At 41.5% G+C, this 22,615-nt stretch overlaps 1 protein-coding gene across 2 annotated transcripts in view; it reads left to right on the plus strand.

The window, feature by feature from the left end:
- MYT1L (myelin transcription factor 1 like) overlaps positions 1-22,615 on the plus strand; it is a 162,895-nt gene that overhangs the window by 15,286 nt on the left and 124,994 nt on the right. For both annotated transcript variants that reach the window (XM_066640307.1, XM_066640308.1), the window contains exons 4-5: positions 16,548-16,918; positions 17,248-17,253. In XM_066640307.1, coding sequence (XP_066496404.1) covers positions 16,548-16,918; positions 17,248-17,253 — 377 coding nt within the window. The remainder of the gene's footprint in view (positions 1-16,547; positions 16,919-17,247; positions 17,254-22,615) is intronic.

A 22,615-nucleotide genomic window follows, 5' to 3' on the forward strand; every position in this document is an offset into this window, starting at 1 on the left:
CTTATAGCAGAGTATCTGGTGTTTCAGCCTATCTTTGAATTCACATCTGGAATTCAAAGATGAGACTTCCAGGTCTGTACCAGGCAGACCCTGAGGCCCTTCACAACTACTATGATAAAGCTATGAATACGGTTGGCAAAGAGCTGCTGGGAGTTTTAAAGCAGCAGAATGCAGAATAATAAGAAGGTGTGGAATGACCCATGAGGAGGATACCAGGTTTAGGATGTAGGATCTGCACCTGAGTCCCTGGAATACGATGAGCTTTTCTATGATTATATGCTCATTTTCTTTCAAATGACAGATGCTGGACACACACTCCTTCATTACCTCTCTCTCTCTCTCTCTCTCTCTCTCTCTCTCTCTCTCTCTCTCTCTCTCTCTCCCTTGCACAATGTTCCTTACTAAATTTCAAAAATAGTACAGGGTTGGTCAAATGTTCATCAATATCATTGTCAACAGAAAATCTTATCCTGACAGTACTGGGCTTTTGACTTTTGTTATATGTTGTCTCTCTCCCTTGCACAATGTTCCTTACTAAATTTCAAAAATAGTACAGGGTTGGTCAAATGTTCATCAATATCATTGTCAACAGAAAATCTTATCCTGACAGTACTGGGCTTTTGACTTTTGTTATATGTACATGTAAATAGCCAAGACAAATTGGTTGTATTGAGCCCAATCATAGAAATGGTTAGTAGCTCCTCATAGTGCTGCTCATCTATACACTTCAAAATATTTTGCAGATGAGGGTGAGCATCTAGTACCTCAAGTTTTCCAGAGGTGGAAAATGAAAGGCTGAGATGGAGAGAATGACTTTCTCAGTGTACAAAGATTGTCTTGGTATCCCTCTTCGAACCACTTTAAGACACAATATATAAAGTTGCTCTCAGATTATCTATTTCAATCAGTAAAGTGAGCACAGTATGTTTTCAGTCAAGTCAACCATTCTTTTGAAAATAAATAATTAATCTGACATACATTAAAGGACAAAATCTATATGGATATTTGCAATGGTCTCTTGAGAAAATTGTGTTGCCAGTCTTGCAAGGTACTGCTTTTTCCTTCATATTCCTTCTTGACACTGCTAAGCTCTCTTTTATTCAGCATAATAATAAAATAATAAAATATTATTATAAATTATTATTAAAATATTTATTTTATTTATACACAACAACACTTCCACAACCTGACATAAACCTCACTGAAACACGCAATGTAGCAGGAAGACGAGAGTGATAGGGCCATTGCGTCTGGACAACTGTGTCCTTGTCAGATGCATCTCAGGATTGGATAATTTGCATCCATTCTTTTTTGCGTTCTGGACATTTGTGACCCAATAGAGGTATATTAGGTGTATTTTTTATTTTATAAAGCAAAAGTAGTGTTAGGGTTAGAGCTGGGACAAGAGGCTTTGGATATATAACATGGGGTTTGTTGCCCAGTTATAGTGGAATGCCATACAGGTCCACACACACACACACACACACACACACACACACACACACACACACAGAGAGAGAGAGAGAGAGAGAGAGAGAGAGAGGTAAAATTTTATGGTAACTCTTGTCCCAGACTTATTGACCTGAGCTTTGGCATCAAGATATACTGGGACTCAGATCTATCCACAGCACCATTGAAAAGCATTCATTTATGTTTTCTGTGGTAAACTCCTGATAAATGTTGCTAGTTTTACCAAACTGTCTTTGTTGCTTCTCTTGAAGAAGCAGTCATTGAGAGCAGCCCAAATCAGGAACATAAAGCCTACATAAAGTTGCCAAGCTTTAGAGCTGTACTCCTCTTACAAGATGAAAATTGATTTTAAGTACTCCTGCATGTTGTTGTAACTTGTGACTTTAAGTGCACAGTTAGGCTGCAATCCTATCCACACTTACCTGGGAGTAAGCCCCAGTGACTATAATGGGACTTGCCCAGGACTGTTATGAATGTGCCGTAAAGTTCGTTTGTGGCTACTCTGGAATCAGCTATGCCAGCGTGGAGGCCCACGCCCACTCCTAGAGGCCAAATCTAACCTCTGTGCCATCTGAAGATGGTAAGTTCGCAATGGCCCAACCCACGCATGCATGGAGTGTGGGGAAAAATTGCTGGGAAGGCATTACTGAGACAGGGAGGGACATTTTGGGGTAAGGGAGGGTGATCTGGGAGGTGGATCAGGTCTGGGGGATGGGATCAGCCGTGGCAACCTGCATTGAATCCTAACCACTACCCTTGGCCTGAACAGTTTTACATGGGTTGCTCAGATTTGCACGAGCAAAATAGCTGGCGCAGATCCGAGTAGCCCCATAGGGATGGCTGGGGCTTTACTTGGGATAAGCCTTACTTATTCCAAGTTGCCTTCCAGCCACCTCCTAAACTGTACTGGATACAGCACAGGCCACTTAGCCTGTCTGTTCCAGCATAGGTTAGGATTGGGCTGCCTGTCTAATAGCACCTTGTCTAACTTAACCATGGAAAGCTAAAACTCATAGTTGACACAAGGTGAACAAGTTCACAAATTTGGCCAACCAAGCTTACCAAATGTATGGCCTACTCCTATTCTTTCATTGCACTGGCTGAATTTGCATTCGGCCACCGGAAGTGAGAGGATACCAGTGGTAGTGATGTTCCTTGAGCAAGTGCAATGGTGGCCATGCGTGTGGACCAGCAGAGAGACCATCATTTGCCAGTTCCAGTGAGTTGGCAGTGGTGCACAGAATGGGGCAGGAAGGGAGATTTGGGGTAGGGATGAGAGACGGGAGGTGGAATGAGACAGTAGGGGCAGTTACTGGTGGCACTCATGCACCAGTATTCTGTGCTCCTTCCCCCTCTCCTCTCCCTTACTCACTTCAATTCTACACCAGCAAAATGACTAGCACAGAACCAAGGAAACCCACTGGAGAAGTGGAGGTTTTCCACAGGGCAAGGGAAGGAATATTCCCTTACTTTGAGGAGACCCCTGTGACTTCCCACTCCACCATGCAATGCATGCTCTGTTGGCAAGGCTGCATCAGAGGGGACTGGGCTGTTTATAATTAACCCTCTTTATCTGCTGGCTTGACATTCACAGATTTGAATATCCATTGATGGCAAGCACACAGCTGGAGGTCTCAGAGAACCTTCCAGATGTGACCAGAAGTAGTTTCTGGTCGCGTCCAGAAGGTGTTTGAGACGTGAGGGGGGGGTGTCTTCCAGTTGCATCTGGGAGGCTTCTGAAGAGGCCAAGGGGCCACACATGACCTCCAGAGGGTCAAATGTGGCCCCAGGTAAGTAATTGAGGCACCACATTGGGGTCCTTGTGAATTTCATTATCTGAGAAATTTGGTATTCTTGGCCACATCCTTAGTTCAGAACAAGTGCGTTCTGATCATCTTAGCAATGATCATTGGAGTGGTTGGTAAGCAGAGCACAGCGACACGGAGAGAAGAAAGCTTCTCTTGTAATCAAAATGACTTATTATCACCAGGCTGCTTGCAACTAAAACAAAATTATGTGCATAAGAAAAAAAAGTGAGGCTGAGGTAAAAGATCAAGCAAATACTTTATTTTCAGTTGTCAAATACTTATTTGTATAGCATCTGGTTTAGGACCAGAGGTTCTAACAGCTTTGAACACATAAACATAATCTAGCTATCTCTCGAGAAGTTCAGGTAAAGACAGCTAAACTGTCGCTGATAGTTGACAGGTGGTAACTGCTGCGTCATGAAACAGTCCTGCCCACAGAATGTTGTGTCACTCTCTGCAGCCAATGTTGCCCTTATTTCTAACACTGATAACATCTCTCTCTGAATTTCTTTACAATGTCACCAAATGGCCTCAATTATGTATTAAACAGAATGGGTAGAAAAGTACAGCTCTATCAGAGCCCTCATGGAAGGTCTTGGGAAGTTGCTGGACGATCATCCATCACCATTCAGAAATCTGTATGATGTTCTAAAGTAGTGTAGTAAATGAATTGTTGTGTTATGGGCAGCTTATATTCACCAGCAACAAAGACTACTGAGATATCTTTTAGGCAGTTAACTAGGCAGAATAATATTTGAGTTATGAATCTGGACCTCTGTTCCATAGCTGTCTGGGAAGTAGGCATGGCTAGTTACACATGGACCATGTGACAATCTTACTAACATTAATTGTTAGTACTGTTATGGCCCAATTCTATCTGGCACAGAGTCTGCTGGAACTAGTGTTCCAGCAGCAGCATCTACTTTACAGTTTCATAAACAGTGTTCCAGAAGCATGCAGAGCCTTATACTACCAAGCTGCCACTGCAGACGACAGAGAGTACCCCACATATGGCAGTGGTGAAGAGGAGCCCTGCTGACATTGGTCAGTCAGTGGGGTTGGCAGATTGGAGGGAAGACTGGATGTGGGAGAGGGTGGCAATCAGAACAGTCTCTCATCCAGTGTGAGGGATGCTATTCCCTCCAGAGCCAGAGGTCATGCCCCCTTTGTCTCCCCTGTCTTGTGCCAGCCTAAGAACCATTGGTGATTAAACGGCTTATGAAGGATTAAAGGAAAATATTTTCCTTTACCTGTTCCAAACTTCCTGATAGCCCTCCCCCAACATAGCATACACTGTGTTTCTCAAACTGTGGGTCAGGACCCACTAGGTGGGTCGCCAACCAATTTCAGGTGGGTCCCCATTCATTTCAGTATTTTATTTTTAATGTATTAGACTTGATGCTAGACTTGTACTTTAACAAGCTACTATGTATATTCTGTGGGACTATGATAGTCAGTGGAACTTACTCCTGGGTAAGTGGGGGTAGAATTGCAGCCTAGGATTGCAAAAAATTTTCCTGCTTGATGATGTCACTTCTGGACATGACATCACTTCCGGTAGGTCATGATAGATTCTCATTCTAAAAAGTGGGTCCTGGTGCTAAAAGTTTGAGAGCCACTGTAAAGCATTCTAGGAGCTTTTTTTTATGATTTGTAGGCTTTTGATGTGCTCTGTGATTTTGACAGAGAAGCTTTCAAAAAGGACCTCCCATCAAGAAATCTGAGGAAGTACGATATTGCTAAAAATTTTCCTGCTTGAATGATGTCATTTCCAGTCATGACATCACTTCCAGTGGGTCCCAACAGATTCTCAGTCTAAAAAGTGGGTCCTGGTGCTAAATGTGTGAGAACCACTGGCATACAGCACAACCTCTTTTGGTATGGCCACATACTATGGCAGGAAAAAGGATAGGATTATAATGTTAGTACTGTACAGTACAGTTAGTACAACTGTTTTATACTGCCACTGTATTGCTTTCTATACTAATTTACCAAGACCACAATATCATCTTTGAAGATCATGTAGGCAACCTTCAGTCTCAAAAGACTATGGTATCCCGCTCTGAATGGTGGTTCTGGAACAGCGTCTAGTGCGGCTGAAAAGGCCGATTCGGGAGTGACAATCCCTTCCACACTGGGATCTTTGAAGATCAGTACAGTAGTGACAGTATTGGACTGGAGAGACCAAGTTCATGAACCCAGGTTCACAAAAAGGTCACCGGGTGATTTTAGTCAGAACAATCTCTCAGTCTAATTTACCTCACATGGTTATTCAGGAAAAATCACGATGATTTAGGACCAAATCCTATCCAACTTTCCATCACCTTTGCAGCTATACCAAGGGGCGCTGCGGAAAGGGAATGTTTGTTCCCTTTCCTTGGGGCTGCACTACAACTCCATCGGTGCTGGAAAGTTGAATAGGATTGGGACCTAAGTGTGAAAAGGATTTTAAAGAATATATCATAAGAATTCAGAATAGAATGGCCGTAGTGCAAAAAGAACGCATTCAAATATTTAGGATAAACTTTTACAGCAAGGTTTTTGTAAGGTTGGCTGTACTTTTGGAATAATTGGAGGTTGTCAGAACATCTCTGTTGACCTGAATTCTGCTGTTTGCTAATTTTGGAACTAGCACTGAAATACTGGGTTTTTACTGTTTGTTTGTAGGAAGTCTTTAGAGCTGCCAGGGCATATTATTATTACTACTAATCACTTTTAAAGTGCACAGAGCTTTGTAATCTTCATTCATTCATTTTCTCCTGTGAGGAAGAATATTTATTTTCTCATTTTACTTGCTTTGTTTTTACGAAAGATCTGGCCACATGCTCCACTTTTCCACTGCAACTGGAAAAAGGCAGGCTCACAGGGTTGGCTCATATCATCACTTACAGACCGATGCTTTGACAAATGCTCCATTGGCAGAACATGCATTCAACTGTCAGAGGCAGCAGGATCCAGGCGGAAGTGCCTGAATCCTGGTGCGCGATGCTCAACAGTGTAGCACTCACCAGTGCTCTTGGCAAGTGCACAAGGCCACCAGTGCAGCTGCCAAGGTAAGGCAGTTGTGGGGCCGGGCAGTGAGAAGGGGAAGGAAGGAGTGAGTTTCCGGGGAAGAAGGGAGGTAGTATGAGGGGGTGGAGCAGACTCTCTCTCCCTTTCTGCCACTCCTCAGTTGTGTCTCAGCAAAATTTCTGGCATAGAACCTAGGAGACCCATGTGGAGAGCAGAGGCTTTCCCCAAAGTAAGGGAATGAAAGTTCCCTTACCTTGATGAGACCTGAAAGACTACCCCCCCCCCCCACACACACACACACCGTAGGATGCAGTGCATGCCTCCTTGGCTTGTGTGCATTGTCGGGAGCGGAGGGATTTAGTTTGGATTTGACCCTTAACTGCTCATCAACTCAGGACTTGCAGCAGAGCATGTCAGCTGATTGCTTTCAGAAGTGCCTTGGTGACAGGAAGCAATGCTCACAAGGTAGCTAGAGAGATTCATTTCTAGTAGCTGGCTTAAAACCAGTTCAGGATACAAGGTGTGTGCTAGTCCTCATTTGAATCAATCTCGTCCTCCTCATGAGATTTTTCACTGTGCTGTAGCCATATAACCAAGAAATTCAAGCTTGTTCAGTGCGGCACCCATTTCGGTGCCCTCACTTTTGTGTGCTAGTAGTTCTTTGTGTGTCTGGCAATTCTTCAGAAAGCAAGCATGTGGGTTACATGGCTGGAGACTTGCAGATTTTCTTGCCCCAGCCATGGTTGTTTCGCAGAACCAAAGAGCATTTCAGTCATGCCACAGCAGCACCTGTAGTTACAGTAATGGGGGGGGGGGGCCACTTTCAGTTTCTGTGAGTGAACTGTGGGTTGCTTTCCTCTGGCAGAGCTGGCATGGAAGTGGAATGGAGAGGGCTTAAGGTTTTTTTTTTGAGAAAACAAGAAACAGGAGTGTTTTGCACCCCTTTAAACTCAACTAGTATGAACAGCTGCCCAGTGTCAAGCAGGCCAAAATTGTCAAGTCCTCTTCAGGCAGTGGCTGAACCATGTATAACTGGCTGGTGGGCCAGTTCTGTCAGGCAGTTTGACTGCCTACCACCACAATGTGCCTTGCACCAAGCAGCAATAATGTGGGCCAACACTAGCTGCCCATGGAATTTTTTACTGTATAGAGAGGACAGTGTGCACACATGAAGCCACCTTGAGTGCCCTTGAGGGAGAAAAGCGGGGTAAAAATTGATGACCTGCTCCGGGGACTGGACGGGGGAGTGTTGGTCCTGCTGGACCTCTACTATCCCTGTTGGACCTCTCAGCGGCCTTCAACACCATTGATGATGGTGTCCTTCTGGACTGGCTGTTCAGGCTAGGGCTTGGAGGCACTGTCTTGTAGTGTTTCCGCTCCTTCCTGACAGATCAGACCCAGATGGTGAGATTGGGGAAAGCCAGTTCAGCTCCCTGATTTGCGGAGTGCCTCAGGGATCTATCTTGTCCCCCATGTTGTTTAACATCTACATGAAGCCGTTGAGGGAGGTCATCCAGAGATTTGGAGTTGGGTGTCACCAATGTGCGGATGACACCCAGCTCTATCTCTCTTTTCCATCAAGGAGTCTTTTGAAGTTCTGGGGTGCTGTCTGGAAGCAGTTGGGGCTTGGATTAGGGCTAGTAAACTGAAATTAAATATGGATAAGCAGAGGTCCTCCTGATTGGGAAGGAGGCTATGCAGGTATTAGACTCATAACTTGCTCTGGATGGGGCAGCATTTACTCTGAAGGAGCAGGTTTGCAGCCTGGGTGTCCTCCTGGACCCACAGCTATCCCTGGGTGCTCAGGTGACATCTGTGGCCAGAGGGGCTTTTGCCCAGCTTTGGCTGGTGCTCCGGCTGCAGCCATACCTGTGTCAGTCAGATCTGGCAATGGTGGTCCATACCCTAGTGACATCTCAGTTAGACTACTGTAATGTACTCTTATGTGGAGCTACTACTGAAAACGATTTGGAAGTTGCAGTTAGTGCAGAATGCGGCAGCTCGGTTGGTCACTGGAACTCAACGTGCAGAACCTGCCATGCCATTGTACTCCCATGCCATGCCATTGCCATTGTACTCCCTAGGGACCCCTTAATTCTTATTTTTTTTAATTTCTATGCTGCTATAAATTTTATCTCTCTTTTATTGTTGTAACCTTTAAGTTGTTTTATGGTTTTAATGGTTTTTAAAAAATCTTAATATTGTATTTTGTTCTTTTAATGTGTTGCATTCTGTTGTACACTGCTCTGAGTATCAGAAATGTGATATAAAAATCCCTTAAATGAATTAATGAATGAATGAAATTATGATCTTCGTGTATGTTTGGCAGGTGGAAGTTAGCATGACCAAGGGCTGCTATGCTAGAAACAGTTATGAGAATAGCCAATCAAGAAGCTTCAGAGGTGCTTTGCTGTGCCCTTATGAAGTATAAATCTGAGCAACAGCTGTACACAGGCAGGTGGGGCTGAGATCTCATCTCCCTTCAACATTTCCACTTCCAGTTAGTTCAAGGGTGTTTTCTATTGCACTGGTGGAATTTCTGCATTTGAGTTCATTTCATGGCATTTAATGGACTAGTCAAAAAGTAATACAGGAGCAATATCTTGTAAAGATAGAATGCAAATCATTGTCAGGAGGCAGGAGGTCTGGTCTAGAGGGTAGAGCCTCTGTTTGCCTGAAGATAACATCTGCAGGTCGCCAGTTCGAGGCCACCAGCACCGTGCGATCTTGAAGCAGCTGACAAACTAAGCCGAGTTATTCCATCTGCTCTGAGCGTGGGAGGATGGAGGCCAGAATGTGAAACCAGATCAGAAAGAAACATCTGAAATGTTGTGGTTCTTGAAAGATAGAACCTTCTTTCAATTGTAAAAATCCCCTTGAGGGGATTTAGAAACGCCTGCCTATGTAAACCGCCTTGAATAAGGTCTGAGGAGAATTCTGACTACCAAGAAAGGCGGTATATAAATACCTGTATTATTATTATTATTATTATTATTATTATTATTATTATTATTATTATTGTCCACATAAGAGCCATCTTCTGGGTCAGTCCTGTTCTTCTCGTGGTGTTTTCTACATTCTTATTTGCTTCTCTCTGGCACTCTTACTACTTTTTTCATCTTGCCTTTATTTCAGCCTCTTTTCCCCTTATAACTTTTTTTTTAACTTAGCATTTGAACAGCGTGGTGAGAAAGATGCAGCCTTTCCACAGAGGTCTAGACACATAAGACTTTCTGGCAGTAGAGCTTCAATGGAAACTGCTATTTCCCTCCCACACCCCAGCTGCTACATTTAAAATCATGCTGTTTGGGGCTTTCAGTCCCTTGGGAGCCTATTTCTGTTTCCTAAGGGAGATTGGTCTACAGACTAATAGATCATACTGTCAGGCAGCATAAGCCAACACGATGTAGTTGATTTTTTTTAAGCTATGCTCCTGAGCCAGAATGGAAACTTTGGTATTTTGAGCTAGAATGTGCTAAAATCCAATAAAATATTTTGGCCTACATTTGTAGCCTACATTTTATTAAGCATATGTGGATAATAGGATCAGACTTGCATGCAAACTGAACTACATTCACATGTATTCCATTCACAGTTCCACTACCTGCCATCCAAATTTTATAACAGCTGAATTTGAATGACTTTGTTTCATCTTTTAGTAATGAAACAAAACTTTACAGATTTATTTAAAGATTTGAGATATTTTGACAAAATCTAGGGGAAATGGAAGGAGGGGAACTATGTATGTAACTGAAATTTTAGCTAGCTGCAAAGCACCAAACGGAGGTGCTTTGCGCCCGCTTCTTTTGCAGGTTCCAAGCATCAGGGAACACTGCGGAGCACTGCGCAGGACTCCCCACACCTCCTGCAGCCTGCTGCAGCCCAACAGTGTAGAAAGTCACACACAAGCACCCCCTCACCCCCGCCCCCAGGTGGCATGATCCTGGGGGATTGCATCGCTGCCTCCCTCCCCTTCCCCCTTCCCTTAAAGGGACAGGAGAAGTGTTACACATACTGGTGGGTCGCAGCCCAACGGTTTGAGAACCACTGCTCTACCCTATAGAAAACGTTATTTAAATAGTAGTTTGCGCAACCTAATAAGGAAGACAATAACAATAATATTCAAAACAGTAACAGTTAATTGCATATTTATTCAAATTATGGAAGAAAGGCATGATAAAAATAAACTAAAAACCTCTGAATCTGCATGTTAAAAAGTATCATTATCAACATCTAGCAGCATTTTACAGAGGTTTATAAACGAAAAAAGACTGGGCAGAGATTTGGGCAAAGGAAATAGTCAGTGGCATAGACTGCAAAAGATTAGAATTTATGAATATGAGTAAATATTCTCTTGATCTATGGTTTCCCTGCAAAAAAAGCAGAATGAAATTTGTTTCCCTCTCCTATAAGTCCTATATGGATGGTGTTGAAAAATATTCTTCAGCAATGAGCCTATGAAGTACCACCTGTTAGCCTTGCAGTGTTGATGGACACATATCAGGGCCCAATCCTATCCAGCTTTCCGGTACCGGTGCAGCTACAATGCAGCCCCAAGGTAAGAGAACAAATGTTCCCATACCTTGAAGAGGCCTCTTTGAGTGCTTTCCCACCAAAAGATGCAGTGCACACTCCAATGGCACGGCTGCACCAGTGCTGGAAAATTGGATAGGTTTTGGCCCTCAGTCTGCTACTCTTTTACAATGCAGCTTTTCAATTAATGCCTCAGCCAAGTTATGATGCAGCTTTTCATTCCACATATTTTTAATTTATTCACATAAATGTCAACCTATCCTGTTTGCTGCCTTTCCTAAAAATATTTAGACCCCACAGTTCTATTGTTTAACTGTAAAAACGTAGGTAACAACTGTAATCATTGTACTATTTTTCTCAGCCAGTTCATTTCCCTTTCTTGTATGACTTGGAACTCAGAAATGTTTAAAATCACATGTGAGATGACATGTGCTGCACTGTTTCGTCAAAGGAAGTCTTTACTAATACCTTCTGTAAGTCAGAAGAGTGGCTCTGATATGAAACAATGACTAAAATATGGGTGACAACTTGGAAATAATCATAAGCTAATAATATGGAAAATTAATCAAAAATTAGCCATACAAAGAGCTACCTATTTGGAAATAGGTTTGGGGGATTGGCATTGATTTTTTTTTATCACATTGGGTATGTATGAACATGCCATCCAGGAACACTAGATGAGAAGCAAGGGATATGAAAATATGAAAAGTTAATGGAACAAATTAGGGAACAAACAGAGGTAACATTTTCAGTCAATTTGCTCTCTGTCCTAGAATGACAGAGAAGATGGCTAGCATTGTTCACACTGTCTATGAGAGACATTAACATGCACAGAATACTGTTTACATATATAGGATTTCTTTTTTTAATAATACATCATTGGAAAATCTTCCATGCTTGCAAATCTATAACAATAACACAGGTCAACGCACATTTTGTTATCGTAAAAGTTAGAGAGAGCCAGGATGGAGTAGTGGAGCTGGGCTTAGACCTGGAAGATCCAGGTTCAAAATCCCCATGTTCAGTCACAAAACTTCCTGGGTGACCTGGGCCAGTCACGCTCTCTCAGCCTCACCTACCTCGCAGGGTTGTTATGAGGACAAAGAGATGGGAGGAACTAAATACACCACACTGAGCACCTTGGAGGAAGGGCGGTATACAAATGTGAATGAATGAATGAATAGATAGAGATATATAGATAGATCTACTCTCGGGCATATTTGGGGTGCTGAATAAAAAAAATGGCATCGGTTTTGCCTGACTGGTTCTATTTTAGGGAGTACGGCATAGCTACCTTAGGGCCCAATCCTATCCAATTTTCCAGTGCCAGTGCAGCCATGCCAATGGGGTGTGCACTGCGTCTTGGGGTGGGAAGGCAGTCAGAGAGGCCTCCTCAAGATATGGAAACTTTTGTTCCCTTACCTTGGGGCTACATTGCAGCTGCACCAGTGCTGGAAAATTGGATAGGATTGGGCCCTTATATGCTGATTCAAGCAGCTTTCTCATGAGGAAGCCATGGTGTTGGCTTCTTCAGATATACCCTAAATTGGTTCAAACATCCTTGGCAACTAAAAAAAGGGGTTTTTTTTGTTTCTTTGTTTTTTATAGACCTGTGTAAAAGAAGAACCCAAACAGAAGCATGTAATTTTGTAACAGTCAATTCTTGTTATCAGTTGGGGTTAGGTTCCTGGAAACTCCAGTGGATGCCAAATCAGTGGACAGAGAATCATTTATCTTTGGGATCAGTGAGGTTAGGGGGAGGATTAGCTTACCTGGTGAGAAATGCCAGCAGTGGATAGCCTCAGAATGGCACAGATAGCTTCAGGATGGCTGTGGATGTTTAAAAATGACTGTGGATAGCTTTAAAATAACCACCACAGATAGCTTCAGGATGGCCTCAGATGTTTCAAAATGGCCATAGATCGCTTCAGAATGGCCATGGGTAGCTTTAGAATGGCTGTGGATGTTTAAAATTGGGGCCAGATAACTTCAAAATGTTCACTGTGAATACACAGATAGCTTCATAATGGCAGTTTTATGAATGAGAATAGCTGCAGATAGTCAAGAACAGACAGCAGATGACGCGAGCTAAGTTACAGTTTTGTTCCTGCAGATAAGTGAATCTGTGAAATGCTGTGCGGAGGTAGTGGGAACTGATTGTGAACTTTTAGAAAGTCAGTTATTTGGAGTTATGGCCTCAGATAGGCTATGCATACTTAGGAGTCTATTGCATGACAGAACAGATGCAACAATCTATGAAGGCATTTTATTTTAATACAGGTCTCTTGACTATATTTTTTATATGAAGACATTCTTCATTCCAGATGGGTACCATCTTTTTTTTTTAGCCTTATCTACATTATTATGTTCACTAAACTGCTCTCCCTAGAGCTAGATAAAATTTTTGTTTTCTTAATATGTCCAGAGTATAAAAAACTTTTTCTTCATGTTCATATTTTGGTACGCTTATGGTACTCCATGTATAAATGAGCCTACTCTGCTTCTAGTATGAATGCCTTTATTGCACTGTGCCTCTAATTCAATTTTCAAACTGCTTGCAGAATTAATTTGATTTTCTGCTTCACCTATCTGCCTGGTCCTTATCATTAAGCCCATCAGTAGACCAGTATACGCCATTTTTGCCCAATGAACAGGAAAGTTTTTGAAGAATCAGATCTTCTTTCCTTAAACTCTTTCCTAGAGTTTAGAAAGCTTTAACTTTTTTCATTATTACTTCTCTTCAGAATTCTAAGAGTACCCAAAGAACTTCACATATTACTGTTTCCCACACAGACAGCATCTGGAAAAGTGAGAAGTGGCATGAGTGTTTGTTTTGCTCTGAGTACGTTGGGTCAGGAAGCCAATGTGTCCACAGATGATGAAATACTTAAGGCTCTGCTAAATTATTTTTCAAGACTCAAGTGTGCTCTAGCACGTTACACCCTTGCTATAATGTTAGAACTGTTTCTCTCCAAGACTAATTTGTAATCTAGCAGCTGCCAGATTCTCACAGTAACTAGCGCTCCCTGAGCATATTAACAAGACCCAGGCAACAGTGAGGGGTGACTTTCAGGATCAATCCCATTGTTCCAATCTTTAACATGACAAGAAATTGTAGATTAGAGAGAAGTGTCTCTTAAGTCTATAAAGTTTGTTTGGGGGTCATAACTTTGGGCACTGTGGAAATCTCAGACTCTAATAATTAAATCACTCTCGGAGCTGAATCCTATCCAACTTTCCAGTGCTGATGCAGCTGTGCTAGCAGGGCATGCGTTGCATCCTGCTGTGGGGAAGCAGTCACAGAGGCCTCTTCAGAGAAAGGGAACATTGATTCCCTTACCTCAGGGCTGCATTGCGGTTGCATGGACACTGGAATGTTGGATAAGATTGGGCCCTCAGACTGAGCTTAATCCTGTCATTAGGCTGTGCTGCCAGAACTTGAGTTCCAGCTTGTGACTGAGCAGCAACAGCCTTCCTGAAGCCCCCAGTGCTAGTAAGTCAGCAGTGGGGGCAGGCTGTGGGAGAGGGAATGAGAGGACCGGGGTATTCCTGGGCAGGGATGGGAAAGGAACTAGGTGGGGAGGTCGCAGGAGGGGTTGAATCTGGCGGCAATGGTACACGCCAGATCTTATCCCCTCTTTTTAGAACTTCCCTGCCCCTTTTCTCTCCTCAGACATACAGCACCAAAATAGATGGTGTATGTCCAAGGGGACCTGCAGGTAACTGGGCAGTCTTCCAGGAGGTAAGTGTGAAAAGTTTTCACTTACCTACTACATGCTGTCCAATTCCCCCTCCCCACCATTGGATGCCATATGCACTATTTTGTTGCAGGAGCATCGACACTGATGGCAAGGGATAGGATTGGGCTGTAAGAAACCTCATACTTACATAGCAGGCAAGACAGTAAACCTGTTTTGGGACTGCACTACTTCAAATTGCAGGTGGCTGGGTTTCCTGAAGTGATATTTTTTTTAATGTGGCTGACTGCTTTTACATAAAAGTGAATTAATTTGAACAAAAAAGATTTTCTTTAGTTGTATGGTAGACATTTGGGATTTTGTTGTTGTTGATTTATAAATTACTAGCTGGAATTGGTTTTCTTCTTTGTAAACTACAACAACATAGAGTTGAATAGCAGTTTTAAAGGCATAACCTTGTTTTGTCTAGTTCGGATGTTAAGTCTGGTCCTGTTTGGATGTTAAGTCTATGGAAGGTCACTGCATGAGAGGAACAAAAAGAGCACATTTTCTAGCCCATGCCCCCATAGGAACATGGTCCCTGGTCACGCTCCATCATATCTCCATATTCAGAGCTTGTTGGCTCTCTCAGCTTTGTTGACAAATCGTTTTAGATGACTGTCTCCCAAACAGCCCAGTGTTCCGGCTGGCAGCTCTGGCTGTGGGCTGGGAGCTCTTTTTGGATTCAGAGGAAAAAATATGATCCGAGGTTGTTATTAAAGAGCTTTATCTGTCTAAAATCTAAGCATCAACTTACAGAAGCACCTCCAGGCATACAGAGGCATCTCTAGGCACGAAACCTATAGCATTTCAGGTGATTCTAAGGGCAGCACAGCCTATGGGCAACACAGTGTCCAGCGAGGTTTGAGAGCAAAGCCGTGGCCGAATATAGGGCCTTATATAGGCTTAGGTGTTTGCTAACACTGATTTCTCAGTGCTAATTAGTGAGAAATAGACAAACTGACAGCAATAATACATATTACTGTAAATATTAACTATTGCCTGAGTTCTCATCATTAAGAGACATCATATCAAACATATGTACCCAACTAATTGGCTAAGCTGGTACAACAAGGCATGTTCCCATCATTTGGGAGAAGGGATATTTAACAGGTGCAGCTAAGTTGATACACTTGAACACTAAACATAACCTTGGGCTTTGTGTAGAAACACACATTACCACCTCATAATATGAGACGATCTCGTCTGATCTCGGAAGCTAAGCAGGGTCAGGCCTGGTTAGTACTTGGATGGGAGACTGCTTGGGAATACCGGGTGCTGAAGGCTTATACCATAGTCTTTCGAGACTGAAGGTTGCTAACCAGCTGCTGAGATCTTTGTTTTGAGTCCATCTTCTCATGGAAACAGCTCCGTGGGATAGCAGACTATTCCCAGGGGATGGGAGAGAAACAGAAGGTGGCTGACATGCACACAAGATGGAAGTTGGTTGCAGGGTCTTTCACCAGCCATTTCACACTTGAATAACTAGGAGTCAATTTTTAAAGTGGGTGAACGCTGTACCTGAACATAGGGAGAGATCTCCCTATGTTACAGAAAGAGACGTGGGCAACCGGTGTGCTTCTGTTTGCCCCCTTCATATGTTAGACCTCCATGGACTTGAACGCACATTTGGTTGGGGCTACTGTAAGATTAAATTATCCTAATTGCTGGAAAAACACAATGGGTGACATCCACTTCAATGACAGGTTTGCCACTAAACCTGATTTTGAAAAAGTAAAGAATTGTTAGATTAAGAATGTCAATAATTGCCTTTAAATATGGCATTTCTAGGTATTGATTACTGTTCTAAATATTAATATATTTCTCCCTTTCAGTGTTTTTTTTTTAAAGGTAAGAGTTTTATTTAGAAAATGGCATTTTTAAGTAAAGCAAATAATTGCTTTAAAATGGCACACTTTTTCATGATCAGTTATTTGCAGATGATCAGGCAGACAATACAAATACGTGTGTTTGTTTCTCTGAACAGTGTTTACGGCTGTCCTTTGGCAAAAAAAAGAAAGACTCAAGAGAAGCAACCTCAAGAACCTGCTCCTAAAAGAAAGCCCTTTGTAGTTAAAACAGATAACTCTTCTGTGGACGAATGTTATGAAACAGATGGGACTGAGGAAATGGATGATAAGGAAGAGGAAGAGGAGGAAGAGGAGGAAGAAGAAGAGGAGTATTCTGATGATAATGAGGAGCAAGTTGATGATGAGGAGGAGGAGGGTGAAGAGGTAGATCGAGAAGAGGAGGAGGTTGAAGAAGAGGAAGAAGAAGAAGAGGACGAAGAGGAAGCAGATGAAGTGGAGGATGAGGAAGATGAAGAGGAGGAAGAGGAGGAGGAGGAGGAAGAAGAAAGTGGTAATGAACAGTGTATTTGTAAAGATGTGCAAAACCATATGCATTTTGGGTTAATCTTTCAGTGTGATATGAGATTTAGCAGTAAAACTAATAGGAATTATTGTACTAAATCTCTCTGCTTCATGCTGACCCCCTCTTTTATTGTATTCTCTTAACTATTATTTTCAGAAGACTGTCTTCTAAGTAGCCCTCAAAACAGCTGGCAGTCCAATATTCAAAATGTGTAGCTTAGAGATCTGCATGCCAAAAATTCCTGCAGAAATGTATGGCTATATTGATGCTTGCAGTTTATTGAGGCCGTAGATTCAACCGAATACATGTGGAAGCAAATGGTTATGTGTGCTCCTGTCTGTACTAACCATTTATGTGTGTGTTTGCTGTACTTGTCTGCATCACAGTAGTTGCTGCTCATATGAATGTGGCCACATGTTTGCAGGTGCTCTTGGCAATGCAATTTGAATTCCTCCCCTTTTGAAAATTTAAACATACCCTTTCTTTTAGTCAGGGAACAAATGATATATACTTTGGTTCTTTGAGACTTGGATGTTGTGTCCTTTAGCTGACTTTATTAAAACTATGAAGACTGGCCAGGTAGCATAGGCAAAATTTTAAAAGTGTACTCATATATATATATCCAGACAATATATTGCCACTACAATTAAACCACTGGCATTGTTTTTATTTTTTTCACATGTGGAATCTTAAAATAACCAGTGTGTTTTAACACTATGTTCGCACTGGTTTTTATCAGTTTAAGTCCCTGCAGTAATCAGATCATAATGTAATACCATGAAATTGAACATTTTGCAAAGATTATTGAGCTATCTAAAAAGTATTTTGTTCCCATTTCCAGGGAACACCTTTTTGGTTGGGTAGATTCTCCTTTCTAACCAATAAAAATATAAGAAAAAGTTTCAGCACTCCTCAGTTGGATTCCTCTTAGGAGCCAGGTATGAAAGTCGTCGGATTTTTATTTCAGAATTATTTTGGATAAGAGCTAGAATAAGGCTTATTAATTTAGACACAAATAATGTGCCCATTGCTTGGCCATAAGTTTCCTTATTCATCATTGTTTACCAAATTCAAAGGGAAAAAAAGGTAGTCAAACAAAAGTTTTGCAAGAGACTAAAATAGCGATAACGTCTCTTTTCAAGTTGTATTAGTTTAGACTGTATGGGCAAGTGGAAGATATGTAACTAGTAATCATAACTTTGTTGAGAAAGTTAACAGCACAGCTCTATGCATATTTACTCAGAAGTAAGTTGGCCTGCCTTTCAGTGAGGCTTACTCCTCTATAAGTGTGTGTAGTATTGTAGTCCAACTGTATAAATAATGCCAGAATTTTTAGAAACTGGAACACAGTGAAGTATACAATAAATCAGGATTTAGATAGAAAAGAGTGAACCTACACTATCAAAAGTATGAAAATTAAGAATGTACAAAGGCCTGCTTTCTAGATTTATTGCTACTAATATATTATGTAACACAGTATTTTTTACTAATTCTCTGCACTGCTGTACAGTGAAGTGACCTGAATCAATAACCAAGAATTGTTATTGCTTTCTAGGTATTTATTTAAGATCAAGAAATACAATGATAGAGAAGTACTTGCATTCACAAATCATAAGCAATAATATTTAGGTTCTTGAAATAAAAGTAGAAAAAAGATAAAAATGTGTTTTTTTAAATAATAGGAACTTAGAAAAATATTCACAAAATAAACAAACTATTTTACTGTTGTTTGACTTTAAACTCTCACAGATAAAACTAGACAAGAGAGTTATTGCTTGTTGCAGCACAATGAAACAATGAGATGGAGACACAAGAAGTTAACTCTAAGTTACGCAAACTTCCTTTTCTTAAATTCAAGGAATGTGAAGACCTGTCTTTTTTATATGAATGGATGTTTTAATGAAGTAGACCATGAGAAATGCAATTTTCGTATCTTAAAAAGTTTAAGGGACTGAAACTCTTCTGAAATGATATAAGCTCATTTCTCCCACCTTGGCTATTGGCCTTAACTATAACTATCAGTAAAGTTTTTGTCAGTACTGATCTTAACCATTGTTACTGCTAACTCTGGTTTCCTCTAACTAGAATTTGAAACTACTGTTGAAGGCTTCTTAGGGAACCTACTTTGTGTTACCAATAGTTAAGGCCAATGGGAGAAAGCTGAAGATAATCAGCACAGAAGCAAGAAAGGGTTGATGGGAGGGAGCATTCTCCCAATCTTTAAATGATAGTTAAGGGATTTGGCATGTTTGGCTGCACTTTCTCTGCTGTTAATAGTACAGGAATCTAGCACTTCCTGAAGATGAATAATTTATTGGAAAAGATGGCAAACTGTTAGTTGGAAACTCTGACCATAAACCTTTTGATTAACCTTATGTTAAGGTTTGTAGATTGAATCTCCCAACCAGACAGAAATCAGTCTAGTTTCTGTGATTACAGATACACCATCATAAGTAAATTTTCTTCATCTTTTATGTGTGTAAGTAAATTTTCATACATTTTATAGGATTTTAGCAGCGTAGATCCCAAGCAAAATAAATAGAACATATACTTCAAAGGTAGTTAGATTCTTTTGAAAATTCTACTCCTAGTCTTTGATTAAATATACAAAGCATCCTAAAGAAACACTCTTACAAATCTCAAAATACCAATTAAAGAGAACCAAAGACTTTTAGAGACAGACCTTTAGACTGGCACGTCAGTAAATAATATTTTGCAAAACGAAAAATACCTAAAATTCCCTTTCAACAGTTAAAGGAGACCGTTTTAGTGTACTATTATTGATTCTCTTTAATTGACTATATCTAAAAATTCTATCATCCCCTTGAAAGAATTTAACTGCTCTACCAACCCTAGTCATTAAAAGGCTGACTAACCTTGCCAAATTTTCTCCGCCTCCCCTCCCCCCCAAAAGCCAGAAGGTGATCCCTCTTGAAATACCATATCCCATAAATCCTGTGAAACATGACAGAATGAGTCATTGAGGAAAAAGGCCACTGCTAGGATTGCCTTTCTCTGTTGTGGTTATTGCTTAATAAAGTATTAATGTCCCGTTTGGCTTGCAAGGCCAAACTGTCTGAGATATTTCTCCTCCTTCTGTGAGGATCACTTCAGGTAGATGGTTCCCAAAGACTGTTTCACAAAGCTTTTCTATTATAGAAAGAAATCTCCGCTGGAGGAGCTCCAGGAACAGATGTTCCAAGGCACCATTTAGCCTATATCATATGAAGACATTCAAGATGGCTTGTGCTCCAGGTATTTCCTAATCCCCTCAGGGTCAGGAAGAATCAAGTTGATTCTAGGACTCCCAAGAGACTGAATTCAAATGATCAAAACCCTAATCCATTTCATAGAATCCTGCTATACAAATTTATATTTACATTTACTAAACTGGGGAAAATGATACATTGTTTAGATCTAGTAATTTTTTTCATATCTTCTATAATCTTACATACATTAATATATTTTTTCCCAATTCACATTATCATGAAAAGATACTGGATACAGAATGTAGGTTTATTTGTTAATTTTCCCCCCAAAAAAATAATAGGACAACTAAAACTGAAAAATACTTATGTAGCACCAAAGGAGGGACAAACCAAATTAATGTATATAAGAAGAAGATGCATTTTATTAAAAAAGTGCCACCTTTTTACCTTCACAAATTTATGGGTAAATCCCATCATTCACTTTATCAGCCTGGCAAATAAAATAATGTATGAAAGACTATAGTGCTATCATAACATAGTCATGCTATGTAATGACATAATTTTAATTATTTTAATATCAGATATGAAAATGGAAAATACACCACTAATGTCTAAGGGTTATTTTAGCCTCTTGTATTATTCTACACTGCAGGGTATAACATGCAAAATAACACCACTGCATATGACTCCTCTACAAAACAACTTATTGTTATTCTTGTTTGTTTGATTTTAAATCATGGTTACATTGGTGCTCTTTGTTGTTCCCCTGAATTCCTTTTTTTCTCACATAAATTTGAAATCAAAAGGACTGAGTGAAGTTTCTTCATAAAGTCTGTCAATACATATTTTGCTCAGTGCAGTCAAACCTTCCAAAACATGGATGGCCCCCTACTTAAAATAAAGAGGCAGCAGTTATTATAGCAATGCAGTAGCAGTTACAGAAAGGAAAAGACTAATCCTATCCAATTTCCAGTTCTGATGCAGTCATAGTGCAGCCCTGAGGTAAAAGAACAAATGTTCCTTTACCTTGAGGAGGCCTCCGTGCCTGCCCCCCCCCCACCACCACAGAAGAGAGTGTGCACCCCTTTAGCACGGCTACATCAGTGCTGGCAAGTTGGTTAGTATTGGGTTGCAACTTTCATATTGAGGGGAACCTGTTTAGAACTGACATGCTGTATGCTTTGCATTTGTCCATATAAAATGGCTGCCCTAGTTTAAATATTTGCTTTGCTAATATGTTAATACTCTAATGATGGGTTTTAAAACATTTGCTTACACATTGGAGAAGAGCTGTGGGACATTTGGAGGCAGTCTGCGTAACTGCTGGTTGATATTAGAAGCTGTGATACTAAGGCTGCAATCCTATCCACATTTTCCTGAGTGTAAGTCCCATTGAACACAATAGGGCTTACTTCTGAGTAGAGCTGCCTAGCATTGTGCCCTGAAAGTCCTTTACTGTCAAAATATTAAAGCAAAACAGTTCCATTCTCTTCCAGTCTAGGATTTTTAGGAGACACTTCAGCATGGCTCCACCCACTTTAGAAATGCTCCTGAAGAGAGCCTACAGTGCACCTGCATCTCCTCAGCCTGCCAGTGCTTCAGTGCCAGCAGACATAGCAGAGGCCTCAGCAGTGAGCATGGACAAGCAGGAGGCCAGGGACAGCAGTGGCCAACAGGCAGATGAGGAGGAGACACTACAGGGGACAGGTCAAGGAGTTGGGCAGCTTGTGGGGCCTAAAGACATCCTGGCTTACAATAAAGAGTGGGATTATGATGAATGGAGAGGGGAAGAAGACTCCAGTGGCGTCACTAGGAGGTGTGAGGGGTGTGGGCCACACTGCGTGATGCACTCAGGGTGGGGGGGTGACACCACTACAGGCCAAAATTTATAAAATCTTGGTATTTTCAAATAATACCATAAAGTTATATATCAATTGATGCGTAATTTCATGCAGAATGCAATGAAACAAACTGCACTGAAATATCTCAGAATGGATTTTTATCTCAGAATGGTTTTAGCCAAAAAACCGGTGGGGCAGGGCAGGGCAATGTTACATCACCATACACACCACCTGTGGCATTGTCCCAGCCACTATATGGGAGGGGGTCCATCACAGGGCTGACACGCTGGCCTACCGTACCAGGTGATGCAAACCCTAGTGATGCCACTGGAAGACTCTCCGAAGGAAGGGGGAGAGAGAGAGGCAGAGGAGTAAAGGAGGACACCTTGGAAGCTCCCCCTGCCGGGTAGGCCCTTTCTCCCTTCTGTGAAGCTTCAACCCGTGAAAGATTGTGGAGGAGGAGACTGGTGGTTGCAGCCCTCTCCCTACATAATTTTTGAGGCCCTTCTGGGCTCCTCTGACAAAGGCCCACCAGGGGGAAACCCAGAGAATTGGGAAGATAGAGGGTAGGCAGGGTAACTTCTTGCACCCCAATCCAGCCAAGCCTAACATAACTCACCTGCTGCCTATGT

This window comes from Tiliqua scincoides, chromosome 1, assembly GCF_035046505.1.
Source record: "Tiliqua scincoides isolate rTilSci1 chromosome 1, rTilSci1.hap2, whole genome shotgun sequence".
Classification (NCBI taxonomy): domain Eukaryota; kingdom Metazoa; phylum Chordata; class Lepidosauria; order Squamata; family Scincidae; genus Tiliqua; species Tiliqua scincoides.